Genomic DNA, 20,354 nt, shown 5'->3' on the forward strand with positions numbered 1-20,354 from the left:
TAGTTCTGGGCGGAAATTTTAATTTGCCACATATAGACTGGGAGACTCAAACATTCATATCGGGTGGCAGGGACAAAGAAGCCAGTGAAATTTTTTTAAGTGCTTTATCTGAAAACTACCTTGAGCAGTTAAACTGAGAACCAACTCGTGGCGATAACATATTAGACCTTCTGGTGACAAACAGACCCGAACTATTTGAAACAGTTAATGCAGAACAGGGAATCAGCGATCATAAAGCGGTTACTGCATTGATGTTTTCAGCCATAAATAGAAATATTAAAAAAGGTAGGAAGATTTTTCTGTTTAGCAAAAGTGACAAAAAGCAGATTACAGAGTACCTGAAGGCTCAACACAAAAGTTTTGTCTCAAGTACAGATAGTGCTGAGGTTCAGTGGACAAAGTTCAAAACCATCGTACAATATGCGTTAGATGAGTATGTGCCAAGCAAGATCGTAAGAGATGGAAAAGAGCCACCATGGTACAACAACCGAGTTAGAAAACTGCTACGGCAGCAAAGGGAACTTCACAGCAAACATAAACATAGCCAAAGCCTTGAAGACAAACAAAAATTACGTGAAGCGAAATGTAGTGTGAGGAGGGCTACGCGAGAGGCGTTCAATGAATTCGAAAGTAAAGTTCTATGTACTGACTTGGCAGAAAATCCTAAGAAATTTTGGTCTTATGTCAAAGCGGTAGGTGGATCAAAACAAAATGTCCAGACACACTGTGACCAAAATGGTACTGAAACAGAGGATGTCAGACTAAAGGCCGAAATACTAAATGTCTTTTTCCAAAGCTGTTTCACAGAGGAAGATTGCACTGTAGTTCCTTCTCTAGATTGTTGCACAGATGACAAAATGGTAGATATCGAAATAGACGACAGAGGGATAGAGAAACAATTAAAATTGCTCAAAAGAGGAAAGGCTGCTGGACCTGATGGGATACCAGTACGATTTTACACAGAGTACGCGAAGGAACTTGCCCCCCTTCTTGCAGCGGTGTACCGTAGGTCTCTAGAAGAGCGTAGCATTCCAAAGGATTGGAAAAGGGCACAGGTCCTCCCCGTTTTCAAGAAGGGACGTCGAACAGATGTGCAGAACTATAGATCTATATCTCTAATGTCGATCAGTTGTAGAATTTTGGAACACGTATATGTTCGAGTATAATGACTTTTCTGGAGACTAGAAATCTACTCTGTAGGAACCAGCACGGGTTTTGAAAAAGACGATTGTGTGAAACCCAGCTCGCGCTATTCGTCCACGAGACTCAGGGGGCCATAGACACGGGTTCACAGGTAGATGCCGTGTTTCTTGACTTCCGCAAGGCGTTCGATACAGTTCCCCACAGTCGTTTAATGAACAAAGCATATGGACTATCAGACCAATTGTGTGATTGGATTGAAGAGTTCCTAGATAACAGAACGCAGCATGTCATTCTCAATGGAGAGAAGTCTTCCGAAGTAAGAGTGATTTCAGGTGTGCCGCAGGGGAGTGTCATAGGACCGTTGCTATTCACAATATACATAAATTACCTTGTGGATGACATCGGAAGTTCACTGAGGCTTTTTGCAGATGATGCTGTGGTATATCGAGAGGTTGTAACAATGGGAAATTGTACTAAAATGCAGGAGGATCTGCAGCGAATTGACACATGGTGCAGGGAATGGCAATTGAATCTCAATGTAGACAAGTGTAATGTGCTGCGAATACACAGAAAGATAGATCCCTTATCATTTAGCTACAAAATAGCAGGTCAGCAACTGGAAGCAGTTAATTCCATAAATTATCTGGGAGTACGCATTAGGAGTGATTTAAAATGGAATGATCATATAAAGTTGACCGTCGGTAAAGCAGATGCCACACTGAGATTCATTGGAAGAATCCTAAGTAAACGCAATCCGAAAACAAAGGAAGTAGGTTACAGCACGCTTGTTCGCCCACTGCTTGAATACTGCTCAGCAGTGTGGGATCCGTACCAGATAGGGTTGATAGAAGAGATAGAGAAGATCCAACAGAGAGCGGCGCGCTTCGTTACAGGATCATTTAGTAATCGCAAAAGCGTTGTGGAGATGATAGGTAAACTCCAGTGGAAGACTCTGCAGGAGAGACACTCAGTAGCTCGGTACGGGCTTTTGTTAAAGTTTCGAGAACATACCTTCACCGAGGAGTCAAGCAGTATATTGCTCCCTCCTACGTATATCTCGCGAAGGGACCATGAGGATAAAATCAGAGAGATTAGAGCACACACAGAAGCAGACCAACAATCCTTCTTTCCACGAACAATACGAGACTGGAATAGAAGGGAAAACCGATAGATGTACTCTGAGTATCACCATCAGGTGGCTTGCGGAGTATGGATGTAGATGTAGATATAGATGTAGAAATCTACATTGAAATCACCAGCAACCACTATTTCTTTGTTTTTGGTTGTTAAATGGGCCAGTACAGCTTCAAGGTGGTTTACAAACAGATTAAAGTTACCTGCAGGTGATCGATATACACTTAATATTATGAAGGATTTTATTGAAATTCTACTTCTGTTGCACATGCTTCCATATGCTGTTCTAGGCAAAATTTATGAATGTCTATGTTCTTAAATTTATGATAGTTCCTGATGAATGTGGCAACTCCTCCTTTCTCGATTTCTGATCTACAAAAGTGAGATGCTAACCTAAACCCTGTAACACTTAAAAGTTCTATACCAGTGGTCACATGATGCTCAGTGAGGCAGATTATGTCAGCTGGGTTTGAAGACTCTAATTTATCTATGCAGATAGTTAATTCATTAATTTTATTTCTCAGTCCTCGAATATTTTGATGCAATAAAGATAGCTAACATTTCACATTAATTGAGTTAAAATTGCTGACTGTTGAAAATTCTTAGCCAATAGCAGTTTATGCTGATGTAATAAGCTGGAATTATGTTTTTTGATTTTTTTCTCAAACTGAAGCTTTGTCTCAGTTCTAACCTCTCCTAAAATTTGCTTTCTTTCTGTCCTCCCTACCCTAAAAAAAGGTCTTTTCTGAATCCTATAACCACTGGTAATTTACCACTCATGCTCCCCCCTTTAACTTTCCTCCTATTTCCCCAGCCAATTTACCCTTCCCCTTCCTCTTGAGGTGAAGGCCATGCCTAGTATAACCCCACCTACTGAGAGACAACAGGAACCACACCAATGTGTGACCCTGCTGTTACAGCTCCAAATTAACTCTTTTGACAGAAGAGTTCAAATGAAGTTGGTCATGGCACCCAAGAACAGATACAAACTTAACACTAGTATGCTTCAATGCTGATGCAATCTTTGCCAGGTCACACACTATACTGTACCCAGGATCTCTGTCAATACTGTTACTTGCCCCACCCACTATAACCACGGTGTCTTCCTTAGTGAAATTTTTGCAAAGTGATCCTAAATCCTCTGTCACCTGCTCCAGACAAGCACTAGGTTTAAAAAAATTGGTGACCTGGTATTCTGATCCTAGTTCATCCTGCAAAAGTTGGCCACCACCTCTTCCATGGGAATTACCTAACAACAACACTTTCTTTCTCTGTACTGATTTCCCTACATTCTTACTTTTCAATTTGCTGCTGAAAGTTTGTTGTGCCCTGTCTACATCTGCAGCTTTATTACTGAGTACTTAAATCATTCAAGAAACTGACCACTTCTAAAGGAAAAGTGACAAAGGTGGCTAAATACAGGGCTAATATGTGCAGTACAGTACTTTAATATTCTGCTAGGCACTCCATCATATCCATGACAGTCCTTAGTCTTCAGTGATTTAATTATTGACTCAATCTCTCCCTTGTTTGTATCAAAGAGGGATATTTCAGACATCAATCTTGGAAATACATTTGCCAAGAAAGTTATACGATTCCCTGTATAAACTTAATTTTTATTTAATTCACCAGCAATGCTCAGAAAATTATTGTTAAATGTTGTTGTTGTGGTCTTCAGTCCTGAGACTGGTTTGATGCTGCTCACCATGTTACTGTATCCTGTGCAAGCTTCTTCATCTCCCGGTACTTACTGCAACCTACATCCTTCTGAATCTGCTTAGTGTATTCATCTCTTGGTTTCCCTCTACAATTTTTACCCTCCACGCTGCCCTCCAATGGTGAATTTGTGATCCCTTGATGCCTCAAAACATGTCCTACCAACCGGTCCCTTCTTCTTGTCAAGTTGTGCCACAAACTCCTCTTCTCCCCAATTCTATTCAATACCTCCTAATTAGTTATGTGATCTACCCATCTAATCTTCAGCATTCTTCTGTAGCACAACAGTTCGAAAGCTTCTATTCTCTTCTTGTCCAAACTATTTATCATCCATGTTTCACTTCTGTACATGGCTACACTCCATACAAATAATTTCAGAAACGACTTCCTGACACTTAAATCTATACTCGATGTTAACAAATTTCTCTTCTTCAGAAACGATTTCCTTGCCATTGCCAGTCTACATTTTATATCTTCTCTACTTCGACCATCATCAGTTATTTTGCTCCCCAAACAGCAAAACTCCTTTACTATTTTAAGTGTCTCATTTCTTAATCTAATTCCCTCAGCATCACCCGACTTAATTCAACTACATTCCATTATCTTCGTTTTGCTTTTGTTGATGTTCATCTTATATCCTCCTTTCAAGACACTGTCCATTCCGTTCAACTGCTCTTCCAAGTCCTTTGCTGTCTCTGACAGAATTACAATGTCATCGGCGAACCTCAAAGTTTTTATTTCTTCTTCATGGATTTTAATACCTACTCCGAAATTTCCTTTTGTTTCCTTTACTGCTTGCTTAATATACAGATTGAATAACATCGGGGAGAGGCTACAACCCTGTCTCACTCCTTTCCCAACCACTGCTTCCCTTTCATGCCCCTCGACTCTTATAACTGCCATCTGGTTTCTGTACAAATTGTAAATAGCCTTTCGCTCCCTGTATTTTACCCCTGCCACCTTTAGAATTTGAAAGAGAGTATTCCAGTCAACATTGTCAAAAGCTTTCTCTAAGTCTACAAATGCTATAAATGTAGGTTTGCCTTTCCTTAATGTTTCTTCTAAGATAAGTTGTAAGGTCAGTATTGCCTCATGTGTTTCAACATTTCTATGGAATCCAAGCCGATCTTCCCCGTTTGTTCCTCCTGCCACCGAACTTCAATAATTCCCACTATATCTAACATTAACCTATCCATTTCCCTTTTTAAATTTTCTAACCTACCGGCCCGATTAAGGGATCTGACATTCCACGCTCCGATCCGTAGAATGCCAGTTTTCTTTCTCCTGCTAACTGTACATATATCTGATGTATCAGTAACAGAAATATTTTTAGTTCGAACTGACTTTATATCACTGACATTGTGCTGCGGAGCAGACACTTCTTCCACAACTGACGATATGGTTTTAATTATATCCTGTGAATTACCTATTCTATTTGCATACCACATACTCTTTGCTTTCCTAATAAAATTTTTAAGTGCCTTACAATAGTGCTTGTAATGGGCTATTGCCGCTTGATTGTGACTACTTCTAACATTTTGATATAATTCCCGCTTTGCTGTACATGATGTCCTTATCCCACTGGTCAGCCACTCAGCCTGCCTATTACTGTTAGTACTCTGTTTAGAATGTTCTAATGGAAAGCAACTCTCAAAGAGCATGATAAATGTGTTAAGGAAAGCATTATATTTATCATCTATGTTATCGGCACTATAAACATCCTGCCACTCCTGTTCCCTGAGAAGGTTTAAAAAACTCTCTATTGCTGTTGGATTACTTTCCTACGTAGTTTGTAATTATATGTGAAAACATTTGTTTGAGAACAAAAGCCCTCCAGTGTTAAAATTTGTGCATCATGGTCTGAAACACCATTCACCTTTTTACTAACAGAATGCCCATATAGTAATGAAGAATGAATAAAAATATTGTCTATGGTTGTGCTACTCTTCTCCTGTACCCTAGTTGGAAAGAACACAATCTGCATCAGATCATATGAATTTAGGACATCTATCAACATCTTTTTTCTTGCACCACCATACACAAAATTTATATTGAAGTCACCACATACAATTAATTTCTGGTACTTCCTACAAAGTGAATCAAGAACCCTCTCTAGCTTGAGCAGAAATATTCTGAACTCAGAGTTAGGGGACCTATAAACAACAACAATTAGAAGTTTAGTTTCACTAAATTCAACTGCCCCTGCACAACATTAAAATATCTGCTCAGTGCAGTGCCGTGATACATCTGTTGACTCGGATGGAATACTGATTTTTATGTACATAGCCACTCTCTCACCCCGCAAGGAACTTGAAAAACAGCCAGCTAATCTGTATCCTGGTAAAGGAAGCCTCTGAATTGTCAAATTATTTAAGTGGTGCTCCGATATACCAATAATTTCAGAGTCAACATCTATAAGCAGATCACTAACTTTATCTCTAATACCTCTTATATTGTGATGAAATATGCTAATTCCTTCTCTACTTGGAAAACATTCCACGGAAAAATGCTACTATTAGTGTTATAGAGGTACTGTAACTAGTAGAACATATTATGATATGTAAATAACTTGATAACATGAATACTAAGAGAAAAATGTAAATATGAGTATAATGTAGTAAGTAAATAATTTTCAGGACCTAATAAATGGGTGAAAAATGTATGCAACATTATTATAAGTATTGCCACTTTGATGTATTAAACTGTAATACATAGGTTAAATACTGGAATAAAATAAGTTTAAGTTGACTTGTCCTATATTATAAGTGCACACTTTGTGCAAAATGTAATCAAATGGGACAGTGTGTTCAGAACTGAAGCATCAGCTGAGAGGATGGTGATTTTTCTACGCGTGAAGAGCTCCCGGATGAATATTGCATTCATGCTAGGTGATATATACTAAACAGTACTTGATTTATACTTCTGAAGAATAAAGAGAAATATTTAAAATAGTAAAAATTATTCTGAATCAACAAAATAAGAGGGGCTTTATTTACAAAACTCTCCATGCATTCTTTGGTACAGCTCAGGATTATCAGATTAAATTCTGAGAATTAAATCAAGAAGGGACATATATACAACTCACTTAGTGCGAAAAAATTACAGGTCTCACAGATGCATAAAAAGAAACAAATATCATGCCTAAGAGAAACTGTTATCTGCATTAGCAATTTAGTTTTTCACTAATCATTTAATGTATGTTGTCATCTATTAAATTTATAGCTAACAAGAACAGTTCCCAAAACTTATTATTATTATTATTATTATTTTCTCTAAATTCAAATTTCTTTACAGCTTACATTACAATATAATATAATACTAATAACACCTAATTTCATCTCATAAGAAATCAGTACATTCACTGATTGCAACCACATGACCTTAAGTTACTTACTTTTCCTACTAAATCTGCAGCATTGAAGATGGCCATGAGAACAACTGGCATCCAACTTTTTAGTGTGCAGCTCACAATTTCAGATTCAATGCCAGGATACAGACAGAGAGTAACAAAATATGCAAGGCCAATAGACAGCATGTAAGGCCATATTGTTTTTGCAACCTCCCATCTAGCAAGAAGTCCTCCTGTTTTTAAATAAAGAAAGAAAACATTAAACATATTTGAAAATAAATGAACTGCCCCTGCAGTGTTGAAGGAATCAATATAACACAAAATATAATACTACTGAACTTAATCCAGCTAAAGGAGAAGGTAAGGGAAAAACACCAACAACTTTACTGCAAATTAAACAGTATGTACTTGAAGTTCCATAGAAGGCAGGGAATATAGAAACAGAAAATGGTGTGGAAAATGTCTGTCATTTCACTATCCAACTGTATTATTATTGAAATAAAAGCAATCCTCTTCTCCGGCAAATGATTGCACCTCAGTGTTTTGAAAGATTTTTTATGCCTTGATGAAGGAACTAATGGTCTTAAACCTAGGAATCTTTTACAATTTTCCATTGGTGATACTGGACATTTGCCTCCTGAAGGTAAGCTATTCTCCCTTCATCATTTTGCAGTGTGTCCGCCCACGGTAGCCAAGTGGTCAGTGCAACAGAATGTCAATCCTCAGGGATCAGGGTTGATTCCCGGTGGGTTGGAGATTTTCTCTGCTCAGGGCCTGGGAGTTGCGTTGTCCTAATCATCATCATTTCATCCCCATCGATGTGCAAGTCGCCGAAGTGGTGTCAAATCAAAAGACTTGCACCCAGCGAATGGTCTACCCGCTGGGATACCCTAGTCAAATGACATTTACATTTTGCAGAGTAATTATGTAGATGTAAATAATAATTGTTTTTTAATTTCTGACCATTTACACGCTGACCATTAAATCTCTATTCTCGTGTTTAATTGGTTACTCTAATTTTTGTCTTATACTTCCTCTTACACTTTTTCATATTTATTTTATTACCAATGATGTATTTTTCCCTCATCAGTCTTTCTTGTAGATACCTCCATCTGCACTGTTGTATATTATGTGTCTTTCATATCCACTCCAAGTCTCTCTGCTTTTAACTGCTAATAATATTTCCATCAGTTCCCTGTTTCAAACTGAATTTTTCTCATGTAGTTCTCTATCTTTAACTGACATTTCCACGGAAAAAATGGCCAAGTAGGACACAGGCCAAGTCAAAGTAGGACTCACACACAGAAGGTTCCGTACAAACTTAATTATGTATATATGTAGTTCATCCGTCCTGGGAATCAAGAATCTCAATGATTTTTATCTGTTACTGATATCAATACTGGCAAGATATTGGCCCCAGGAATTCCAAGACCATATCAAAAAAGTCTCTACAGTAGTTCCTCAGACTAGCCCAGATATACAAAAAGAAGCTATAAGGGGACTTCATTTTATATGTTCAGAGACAGCAGATTTAATGAAACATTCTTTACTCACTTACTAATACATGACTACAGCTTACATTTTATGTTTGCTTGCTGTAATGCTTGACTGTTATTCTTATGATGGTGTTACGGCATAAAGTCAAGTGCTGGCACGCCAGTCGGTAACGAGAGAGCTGAGAGGGCTGTGAAGAAGGGATCAGCCAATTGCACACTCGCAGACCCCTCTCCAAGATGACAATGAGACAGCATCGGCCTCTATGTGAAGAGAACATAAGCACTGTGCCCGACTGGCTATGGCCCTGTTCAAGAATAGCTTCAAGACTAGTCATTTCGTTTGTCCTATGTAACACTGTCTATACTGAAGAAACTTGCTTATTTTGTCTGTCACCCTTTGCTGGTGACACATCTATCTACTTCTCAGTTAAGTATTGTCATTTACTTTTAGTAATAAAACTCATTAACATGATTTGCTTGAATTGTTGTCTAGCAATCCAAGAAAGCAGGTATCCTAGTTACCCCATATTTGATGACTAGGCAGGATTCACCATTTGGCGATGAAGATGGGATTGAAGCAATTGAGAATTGTGAACATCTATGTGACAACAAGATGCAGCAGAGGCATCAAAGTCAGTATCAGGGCCAATCGGAAGACATGAAAGTACGTCCACATTACCATGTTGAGGTAGAATTTTCTGCCGTACAAGTAGTGGTGGAATTTGGTAACACTATACACAATAGCCTTGCCTCTTTCTCTACTTGTGAATAATTACACTGGGCCTTGGACAACACTTGTGATGCAAAAGCAATACCCCTGTCTTTATCACCAAATCTATGTGAAATCACTGCATCAATTCCATAAGAGGAAGCATCAACTTGAAACACAACTCGTTTGTCAGGATCAAAGTAAACCAAGCACCGATCCCTCAGCAATGGAGCTTTAAGTTTTTGAAAAGCTTCTTGGCACTCATCTGTCCAAACAAAAGGGATGTTCCTGTGACGTAAGCGATGCAATGGAGCTGCGATTTGCGCAGCATTCAGTATGAGTTGTATAAAACAGTTCATTTTCACTAAGACTGACTGCAATTCTGTGATATTGCAAGGAACTGGCAGATAAAGTATGGCTAACAAATTTTACTGAAGAGGATGTACAGCTTGACTGTTTATGACATGACCAAGACACTGCAACTCAAGTTTTAAAAAATCACACTTGTCCAGTCTACACTTCAATCCTGCATCAGATAGCACATGAAACAAAGCATGCGAATTTGCAGTGTGTTCTTCAGGTGTACGACGAGCTATGACACTATCGCCAAAATAGTTTGAACAGTCTGGTACTTGAGCATTCAGCTGTTTCAAATACTGTTGGAAAATGGCAGGTACAGAAGCACTGCCAAAAGGCAAACACAAATATTTAAACGAGCCCAAATGAGTATTCACAACACACACATTTTGAGATTCTTCATCTAGCATCAGGATGATGGCGTCCTCTTGGGTAAAATATTCCGGGGGTAAAATAGTCCCCCATTCGGATCTCCGAGCGGGGACTACTCAATAGGACGTCATTACCAGGAGAAAGAAAACTGGCATTCTACAGAATGGATCATGTAATGTCAGATCCCTTAATCGGGCAGGTAGGTTAGAAAATTTAAAAAGGGAAATGGATAGGTTAAAGTTAGATATAGTGGGAATTGTGAAGTTTGGTGGCAGGAGGAACAAGACTTTTGATCAGGTGAATACAGAGTTATAAATATAACATCAAATAGGGGTAATGCAGGAGTAGGTTTAATAATGAATAAAAAAGTAGGAGCATGGGTAAGCTACTACAAACAGCATAGTGAACGCATTATTGTGGCCAAGATAGACACGAAGCTCATGCCTACTACAGTAATACAAGTTTATATGCCAACTAGCTCTGCAGATGATGAAGAAATTGATGAAATATATGATGAGATAAAAAAAATTATTCAGATAGTGAAGGGAGACGAAAACCTAATAATCACGGGTGTCTGATATTAGATAGTAGGAAAAGGGAGAGAAGGAAACATAGTAGGTGAACATGGATTGGGTGTAAGAAATGAAAGAGGAAGCCGCCTGATAGAATTTTGCACAGAGCATAACACAATCATAGCTAACACTTGGTTCAAGAATCATGAAAGAAGGTTGTATACATGGAAGAAGCCTGGAGATACTAAAAGGTATCAGATAGATTATATAATGGTAAGACAGAGATTTAGGAACCAGGTTTTAAACTGTAAGACATTTCCAGGGGCAGATGTGGACTCTGACCACAGTCTATTGGTTATGAACTGTAGATTAAAACTGAAGAAGCTGCAAAAAGGTGGGAATTTGAGGAGATGGGACCTGGATAAACTGACTAAACCACAGGTTGTACAGATTTTCAGGGAGTGCATAAGAGAACAATTGACAGGAATGGGGGAAAGAAATACAGTAGAAGAAGAATGGGTATCTTTGAGGGATGAAGTAGTGAAGGCAGCAGAGGATCAAGCAGGTAAAAAGATGAGGGCTAGCAGAAATCCTTGGGTAACAGAAGAAATATTGAATTTAATTGATGAAAGGAGAAAATATAAAAATACAGTAAATGAAGCAGGCAAAAAGGAATACAAACATCTCAAAAATGAGATCGACAGGAAGTGCAAAATGGCTAAGCAGTGATGGCTAGAGGACAAATTTAAGGGTGTAGAGGCTTATCTCACGAGGGGTAAGATAGTTACTGCCTACAGGAAAATTAGAGAGACCTTTGGAGACAAGAGAACCACTTCCATGAACATCAAGAGCTCAGATGAAAACCCAGTTCTAAGCAAAGAAGGGAAAGCAGAAATGTGGAAGGAGTATACAGAGGGTCTATACAAGGGCGATGTATTTGAGGACAATATTATGGAAATGGAAGAGGATGTAGATGAAGATGATATACTGCATGAAGAGTTTGACAGAGCACTGAAAGACCTGAGTTGAAACAAGGCCCCGGGAGTAGACAGTATTCCTTTAGAACTACTGACAGCTTTGAGAGAGCCAGCTCCGACAAAGCTCTACCATCTGGTGAGCAAGATGTATGAGACAGGCGAAATACCCTCAGACTTCAAGAAGAATATAATTATTCCAATCTCACAGAAAGCAGGTGTTGACAGATGTGAAAATTACCGAACTATCAGTTTAATAAGTCACGGCTGCAAAATACTAACACGAATTATTTACAGACAAATGGAAAAACTGGTACAAGCCGACCTCGGGGAAGATCATTTTGAATTCTGTAGAAATGTTGGAACACGGGAGGCAATACTGACCCTACAACTTATCTTAGAAGAAAGATTAAGGAAAGGCAAACCTACATTTCTAGCATTTGTAGACTTAGAGAAAGCTTTTGACAATGTTGACTGGAGTACTCTCTTTCAAATTATGAAGGTGACAGGGGTAAAATACAGGGAGCGAAAGGCTATTTTCAATTTGTACTGAAACCAGATGGCAGTTATAAGAGTCGTGGGACATGAAAGGGAAGCAGTGGTTGGGAAGGGGGTGAGACAGTGTTGTAGCCTATCCCTGATGTTATTCAATCTGTATATTGAGCAAGCAGTAAAGGAAACAAAAGGAAAATTCGGAGTAGGTATTAAAATCCATGGAGAAGAAATAAAAACTTTGAGGTTCGCCGATGACATTGTAATTCTGTCAGAGATAGCAAAGGACTTGGAAGAGCTGTTGACCGTTCAACTGGAATGGACAGTATCTTAAAAGGAGGATATAAGATGAAAATCAACAAAAACTAAACGAGGATAATGGAATGTAGTCGAATTAAGTTGGGTGACGCTGAGGGAATTAGATTAGGACGGTGGTTGGTGGTTGTTGGGATGTTTAAGGGGGACTAAACAGCTAAGGTCATCAGTCCCTAGATTAGGAAATGAGACACTTAAAGTAGTAAAGGAGTTTTGTCATTTGGGGAGCAAAATAACTGATGATGGTCGAAGTAGAGAGGATATAAAATGTAGACTGGCAATGGCAAGGAAAGTGTTTCTGTAGAAGAGAAATTTGTTAACATCGAGTATAGATTTAAGTGTCAGGAAGTCGTTTCTGAAAGTATTTGTATGGAGTGTAGCCATGTACGGAAGTGAAACATGGACGATAAATAGTTTGGACAAGAAGAGAATAGAAGCTTTTGAAATGTGGTGCTACAGAAGAATACTGAAGATTAGACGGGTAAATCACATAACTAATGAGGAGGTATTGAAGAGGATTGGGGAGAAGGGAAATCTGTGGCACAACTTGACTGGAAGAAGGGATCGGTTGGTAGGACATGTTTTGAGGCATCAAGGGATCACCAATTTAGTATTGGAGGGCAGCATGGAGGGTAAAGATCATAGAGGGAAACCAAGAGATGAATACACTAAGCAGATTCAGAAGGATGTAAGTTGCAGTAGGTACTGGGAGATGAAGAAGCTTGCACAGGACAGAGTAGCGTGGAGAACCGCATCAAACTAGCCTCAGGACTGAAGACCACAACAACAACAATATCTAGTAGTATTTGAAGACATGTGTCGTGCAAATCAATTTTTGAAAAGTAGTGACCAGCGCCTAATCTGTCCATGAGATCCTCTGGGCATGGCAATGGATAAGTATCAATCACAGTCTGTGGGTTGACTGTAGACTTAAAGTCAACACAGAGGTGAATGTGACCTGAAGGTTTGGGGAGTAAAACGATTGGACTTGCCCACTGACTAGCTCTGCTATTTTGCAATTCTTTAAGTTCAGCAGTGACTTTGTCCAGGAATGCAATGGGAACAGTTCTGGCCCGGAAAAATTTTGGCTGGGCATTTTCTTTCATAGCAATAAGTGCAACAAAATTGTTAGCCTTGCCTAAATCTCCAGAAAAGACAACACATTTTCCCGATTTTGAAAGCCAAACAAATCAAATGAATCAAGGCCAAATATGTTCTCACAATCGCGTGATTGTAGCACAGTGAAATTCACAGTTCACATATGTGAGCAATACATAGCAGTCAAAGTAAATTTTCCAAGAATGGGAATGTCTTGTCCATTAGAAGCTGTCAGGGGCATGCTAGTTTTATTGAGGCTTGGAGAGCCTAACAATTCATATGTGTCATGATTAAGTAGTGTAACAGAGGCACCAGTGTCCAACTGAAATTTCACATGTTTTCCACTAATATGCAAACGCACAAAAAGTTTGTTGGACTGGTGTTGCATTGTAGAAACTGTTTGTTTGCTAGTTTTGCTAATGCCTCCAGCAGGCTTTGAATGCACTGCATTGATTACATGGGCCTTGTGACTAGTTTTTGTGAGTGAGCAAAATTATTATGTTTGTTCCATTGCAAACATATAGATTGTGCATGACTTTTCTTGTCACAGGTGTAACACTGTGTTTGTTGGGATGGATAATCTTGGTGCTTGTGGCATGAATAGCACCGAGGGCATGACTTAATTCTGTTTGCCTGTTTAGAGAGCTGTTTATGTGGGATAGAGTACTGTTTACATCATGTGGCACATGCATGCTTTTGCTGCCTAATAGGCCGGTCGCAAGCAAGAGGCAACTCAACCCAGCAAATTGGCGGTTGCTCAAATTTATCGGCCAACACAGCACCTTAATCGTACCAATCTAGTACTTGCACTACATGCTAAAATGATGGACTGAATTGTTTCTAAATCTGTTCTCTAAGTCTGACCTCAGTTACACTGTACATGATCGCATCACACAACATAACGTCTGAATATAAAGCACCACAAGCACATCTGAATTTGCACTTCCTCATTATACCCTGCAAATCTGTTACACATTCGCGATAAGTTTGTTTTGACCTTTTATTGCAATTAAAGAATTGATACCTAGCTGCCACCACACTCACTTGTTGGTCAAAATAGTTAGTTAGTGAATCTACAACCTGATCATAGGAATGTTCACTCGTATTTGCGTTAGGGAACAGCTTCTGAATGAGGCGAAACACTGTGAATCTTACCAAAGGAGCTGGACCCGCCCGCACTATAGCAGCAGATGCATTCTACATTTTGTTATGGGCCTCAGGAGATGGAGGCGTACCCTTCTGGTCATTTTCTGGGGACGTTTCCACCAGAGCGCAGGCCGGATGGCAGTGTACAACTGGTAGCCTGATGTTCCCTGCAGCCACAGCTTCCAATCCATTGCAGCATCCACACTCCTGCTTCTCCTCCCATTGTTATGCTCCTTATACAATGACGGTCCGAAGAAGATGTCAGCCAATTGCACGCTGACCAACCCTCTCCAGGACAACACGACAGTAGTGGCCTCTATGTGAAGAGAACATAAGCGACTGGTTGTGGCCCAGTTCAAGAACAGCTTCAAGACTAGTCATTTCGCTTGTCCTATGTAACATTGCCTATACCAAAGAAACTTGCTTATTTCGTCTGTCGCCATTTGCGTGTGACACATATACGTAATTCTCTAGGTTAAGTACTATCATTTACTTTTTGTAATAAAACTCATTAATATGAGACTGATGACCATAGATGTTCAGTCCCATAGAGCTCAGAGCCATTCGAACCATTAATATGATTTGCTTGAATTGTTGTCTAACAATCCAAGAAAGCAGGTTTTCTAGACACCCCATATTCGATGACTAGGCAGGATTCAACAGATGGATGATGAATGCAATGTATGTTCAAGTGGCAAAAGATATTTTTTATGTAATATAATTATAGTTTAATGAGTTTTAGATTTTTTTACTTTACTTATACTGCGAAACCTTGCTTCTTGCTGAATTTCATGATAAAAGGTCAATCGGAAGTATCCTATGGTTTTGATGAGTTTGCAAATATGAAAATGTGAGACATAAATGACCATATTATGAAGAGGATAGTTGCTAATCACCATAGAGTGGCGATGCTGGGTCACAGATAGGCACAACAAAATGACTATCAAACAAAGCTTTCGGCCAAACAAGAAAACAAGACTTCATCAGACACACACACACACACACACACACACACACACACACACACACACACACACACACGCAAATGCAACTCACTCACACACAGGACCACAGCCTCTGGCTGCTATGGCCAGGTCTGGCCTTGGCAGCTGTAGATTGTAGTCATGGGTGTTTTTCAATTTTTGGATTTCTTCCTTTACTTGTATTATGAAACCTGGCTTATAAACTTTTCTTATTGCCCAATTTCATGATTCTGAGTCAATGGGAAGCACCCTATAGGTTTTGACGACTGTTTTCGAGTATCAAAAATGTGAAATATGTGTTGCAATAACTTAGAAGCTTAAAATTTTTATATTGCGAAGGGACCATACACCTTAGTGGATGACATAAATTTGAACTTGATATGCGAAACTGCTCCACAGGAAAAGGGACTTAACAGATGGACAGACAGACAGATAGCTGAATAAAAAAATTGCAAAACAATTTTTTTCATGTTATGTAATTACAAATCAGTAATCTTCGGATTTTCCTTTACCTGTACTGTGAAACCTTGCTTCTTGCCAAATTTCACAATTCTAAGTCAACACGAAGCAGCCAATAGGTTTTGATGTTTATGTTTTCAAGTATCACAATATATGACATAAATAGTGGTATATTTTGACTGCACTAATATAGAAGGTTACAATTTTTACACCTCCAAGGCACAATAGATATTAATACATGACACAAATTTGAACTTGGTAGGTCTACCCATTCCTGAGAGAAGGGGTTCTTAAAGTCGGACAGACAGACACATGGACAGGCAACAAAATAATCCTATAAGGGTCCCGTTTTTACTGATTGAGGCATGGAACCCTAAAAAGTAATCTACAACTAATTTCTATATTTATCAGTGCAAATGTATTAGTTCTGAATTTGACAGTTATAATTTTATTGAAGAAATTATGATATATATCATTCTATCTATGATAGTCACTTAACATATACTGGCACAAGCAACCTGCAATGACTGACTGTACTAGTTAATGTATAATTTGACTCATTTTACGTCACTGATGGTGCTCCTTCATGACGGGAATCATCACAAATGATGTATGCATAAATGAATGGTTATCCATGTTCGAAGATGCTGGAGAACTCATCACTGTGTTGATGGAGCCAGTAGAGAGGCATTTCATATGGCAGATGTCAGAGAGCTGTGAAGAAATTGGCATTGCAGCAATACAGAATGCACATGATGAAAGAATTGTAAAAAACAGATCATGAGGAAAAAATGTGTTACTTTCAATGGTTTCAGAGGTTTCTTATTCAACATTCAGACATTCTCTCCATAAATTGGTTTATAGGTGAGGCATGGTTCCATCTGTCAGATGACAACATACAAAACAAGATATACTGGACTAGTGTAAGCTCTTGTATCATCCACAACACACAACTGCATGATGAAAAGGTTAGAGAGTGGTGCACATGTCAACTTCCAGGATTGTTGGTCCCATTTTCTTTGATATACGATAGACACTACACTACAGTTTATATGGGTATCTTAATATAATTGTGAAGCAGCTGGATGATGGAGCAATGAGTTACATGTCTAACACTTACATGCAACTTCTAACCAGTTTCATTGCTGACCAAATAATCTAAAAAAACTTTTGCCCTCTGCAATCCTTGATCACCTGACGTAGCTCTAGTATCTCTACATAGCCTGTCTATTTAGAGGACTCTGAGACATCTTCCTTTAAGCTCTGCACCAGGTGCTGGCTGCACCGGCTGTTCCTCAGTCAGATCATCAATGGGAATCTTTGCTATGTATGATGCCATACCGATATACTGAACCAGCCATCACTGACTGATGGAGCTGCCAGCGCCTGCCTTCATCATTGCTGGGACTTGGGCTCAGCATCAGAGACATCCTGGAAACTTGGTATCGGATGTCGACCTTCACTACGTTATTTTGTTCTACTGCTGAGTGAATATTAACTTTGGATGTTTTATCATTGTGAACTTCATCCTAAGTTGGACTTTTATAAATTCAGTGCTAGTCATAAACTTCCACAAACTTGTAGTTATTAACTTTGCTCCAAAGGAGGAAAATTTTGGTTTATGTACCTTTCAATAAAACTATAATACATTGTTTATCTGGGCTGCATTCAAACTGTGCCTCACCGGCACAATACTAGCAAATGGTGACAAGGGATTTTTCTATGAACCAAAGCTTTAACATGTGCTTTTCACCCTGGGCAAACAGTGTTAGTAGGCATGTGGTGCCTATGTTGTGAAGATCGTAAAAGCGATTATCTGCTTTATCAGGTCTAATGCTGCAGATGTTACTGCCTAGGTGTTGCTGCTGCTTTAGAACATGTAGAAAGCCTTGAAAGTGATAGCAGACACGATGACAGTCACCACAACATCCAATCCAGAGCTGTCCAAGGAGCTGTCCTGCACTGACTCACTGGTAAAAGGATTCCAAGGGTTGCTGCCACCAATCCAACTGTTTGACTACAAGACTGGGCCCTAAGTGAGCTACATGGCCAGACTGGAACAACACTTCCTGGCCCAGGATATTGCAGGTGACACCCAGCAGTGAGTGTTCTCTGTGGTATATGCATTCCAGGAAACTTACCACTTACTATGCCAGCTGAACCCTTAGACAGAGCCTTGTGCCTTCCCATATACTCACTTAAAGACTTGTTTACTAAAATATTTGGCTCACCAGTGCACACTTCAGTAGTCCACTATAAGTTTCTTAGTTGCCACAAGCTTAGTGGATAATCTTACAGAGGGTGGATAGCCAAACTGCAGGGATTATCTAATGATTGTATTCTATTGTAGTAATCTCCAATGTAAACAGCCCTACTTAAATTCCTTGGTCAGAGATATGACTCTTGTACTTTCACAAGATGGAGGACATCATAGTGACCACATCAAAGTCAAGGATCCCATGACAGAGTGTTTCCTCCCCATCATTAGGGCATCTGAATAGCTTCTATGGTCATTGGCAACGTTGCATAACTCTTCAAAAGGGTTTGTCCAACTTGCCGACATAAATCCCAGCCATGGCTTTCATTACATTACGATTCACCTGCGGCTGGCAAGCCCTCAACCAGTGCCCATTACCCACAGCAGATACCCTCACGTAGCAACTGTTTTATCCACTACCTATGGCAATAGTGTCATTATCACCGCGCTAAATGTTCCTCCTGCAGCAAGACAGGAAACAAGGAGGAAGTCTGCCAATCTTCCCTCAAGATGAACTTAGATTATGCCCATATGGGCCGCCTTTCCCCAAGAGTTGAGGAGGTACCTGACATCTATGCCCCATGCTGTGCTTCCTGTATCTGACAGACAGTGTTTATAGAGGAAGCAAACTCCATCCTAGTGACAGTCCAGGTCAATATGTCAATACGGGTACTTCCATGACTATCATAATTTGGGAAACTTTATCATCCACTACAAAAATTCGCAGACAAATGCATAGCTACAGCTATGATACTACTGAGGTGAAAGGACAACTCACAGCTCACATTCAGTATCATTCTACTGTTTTTGTGGCATGTCTCTTATTGGTAAACATTGATGGAGCCTCCAACATCCTCAGTTTGGATTTTTAATGCTTTGGGCTTGGAGGTACATGACTACACCAACAGTATTCAGCCATAAAGGGCTAGCTCCTTCTTGAGTGACATTTACTCTACATACAAGTCAGTTATTTCTCATCCTGCTACTGGCAACACTGGTTTTGAGGCTCATGTCAGCCTCCTTCCAAGAGCAACACCTTGTTACTTGAAAGCTCAGAATGTTCCATTCATGCTTAGAGACAAGCCATAGTCAGAATGATAGCACCTCCAGAAGGAAGGCAATCTCAAGACAGACACCAACAGTCAGTGAGCTACCCTGTGATTATTGTTGAAAAACCAAATGGGTCACTTCGGATTTGTTGTAACTCCAAGGCCACCATCAATGCACAGTCTGTCGCTGATTCAATAAGTGGATGACATTATGGCATAATCTTCAGGAGGCAAGATTCTTGCCAAGACTGATTTGTGAGATGCTTACCTTCAGCTCCCTCTGTATGATGCGTCACAGAAAAGTCTAGGTTGCTACAACAGGTTTCCTATTGGCTTTGACAGTGCCTCGGCTATTTTTCAATGGTACTTGGGAACAGCTGACATGGGATGTACCCACCATGGCAAACTATTTGGATGACATTCTCATCACTGGTAAAAGAGCCCAGGAGTTGGCAGACAACCGTTATGCTGTTTTTGCCATTCTCCAACAAGAAAATATTGAGTTAACAGGAATGCCATTTTTTGGTGCCTCAGATGGCATATCTCGGTCGTGTTCTCACTGCTTCAGGAATATGACCTACACCACAATGTTCAAGCAATAGAGCGAACATCCAGTCCAAAAGGACATTAAGCAACTACTATCTGTGCTCGGTCAACTTAATTATTATCGCAAGTTCATCCCACATGCGGCAGCCTTAGCGGAACCGCTCCATCAGTTGTTATGCAAAAATGTGAAGTGGAACTGGACTCTGACTGCGTTAAATCCTGCCCCCTCCAACATGCCTTGTGGCCT

The 20,354-nt window shown here is 39.6% G+C and overlaps 1 protein-coding gene across 1 annotated transcript in view; it reads right to left on the bottom strand.

Moving 5' to 3' along the window:
• Positions 1-20,354, bottom strand: part of LOC124605592 (equilibrative nucleoside transporter 4) — a 201,826-nt gene that overhangs the window by 64,807 nt on the left and 116,665 nt on the right. The window contains exon 8 of the mRNA XM_047137379.1: positions 7,388-7,575. Coding sequence (XP_046993335.1) covers positions 7,388-7,575 — 188 coding nt within the window. The remainder of the gene's footprint in view (positions 1-7,387; positions 7,576-20,354) is intronic.

Source organism: Schistocerca americana, chromosome 3, assembly GCF_021461395.2.
Source record: "Schistocerca americana isolate TAMUIC-IGC-003095 chromosome 3, iqSchAmer2.1, whole genome shotgun sequence".
In the NCBI taxonomy this organism is placed as follows: Eukaryota; Metazoa; Arthropoda; class Insecta; order Orthoptera; family Acrididae; genus Schistocerca; species Schistocerca americana.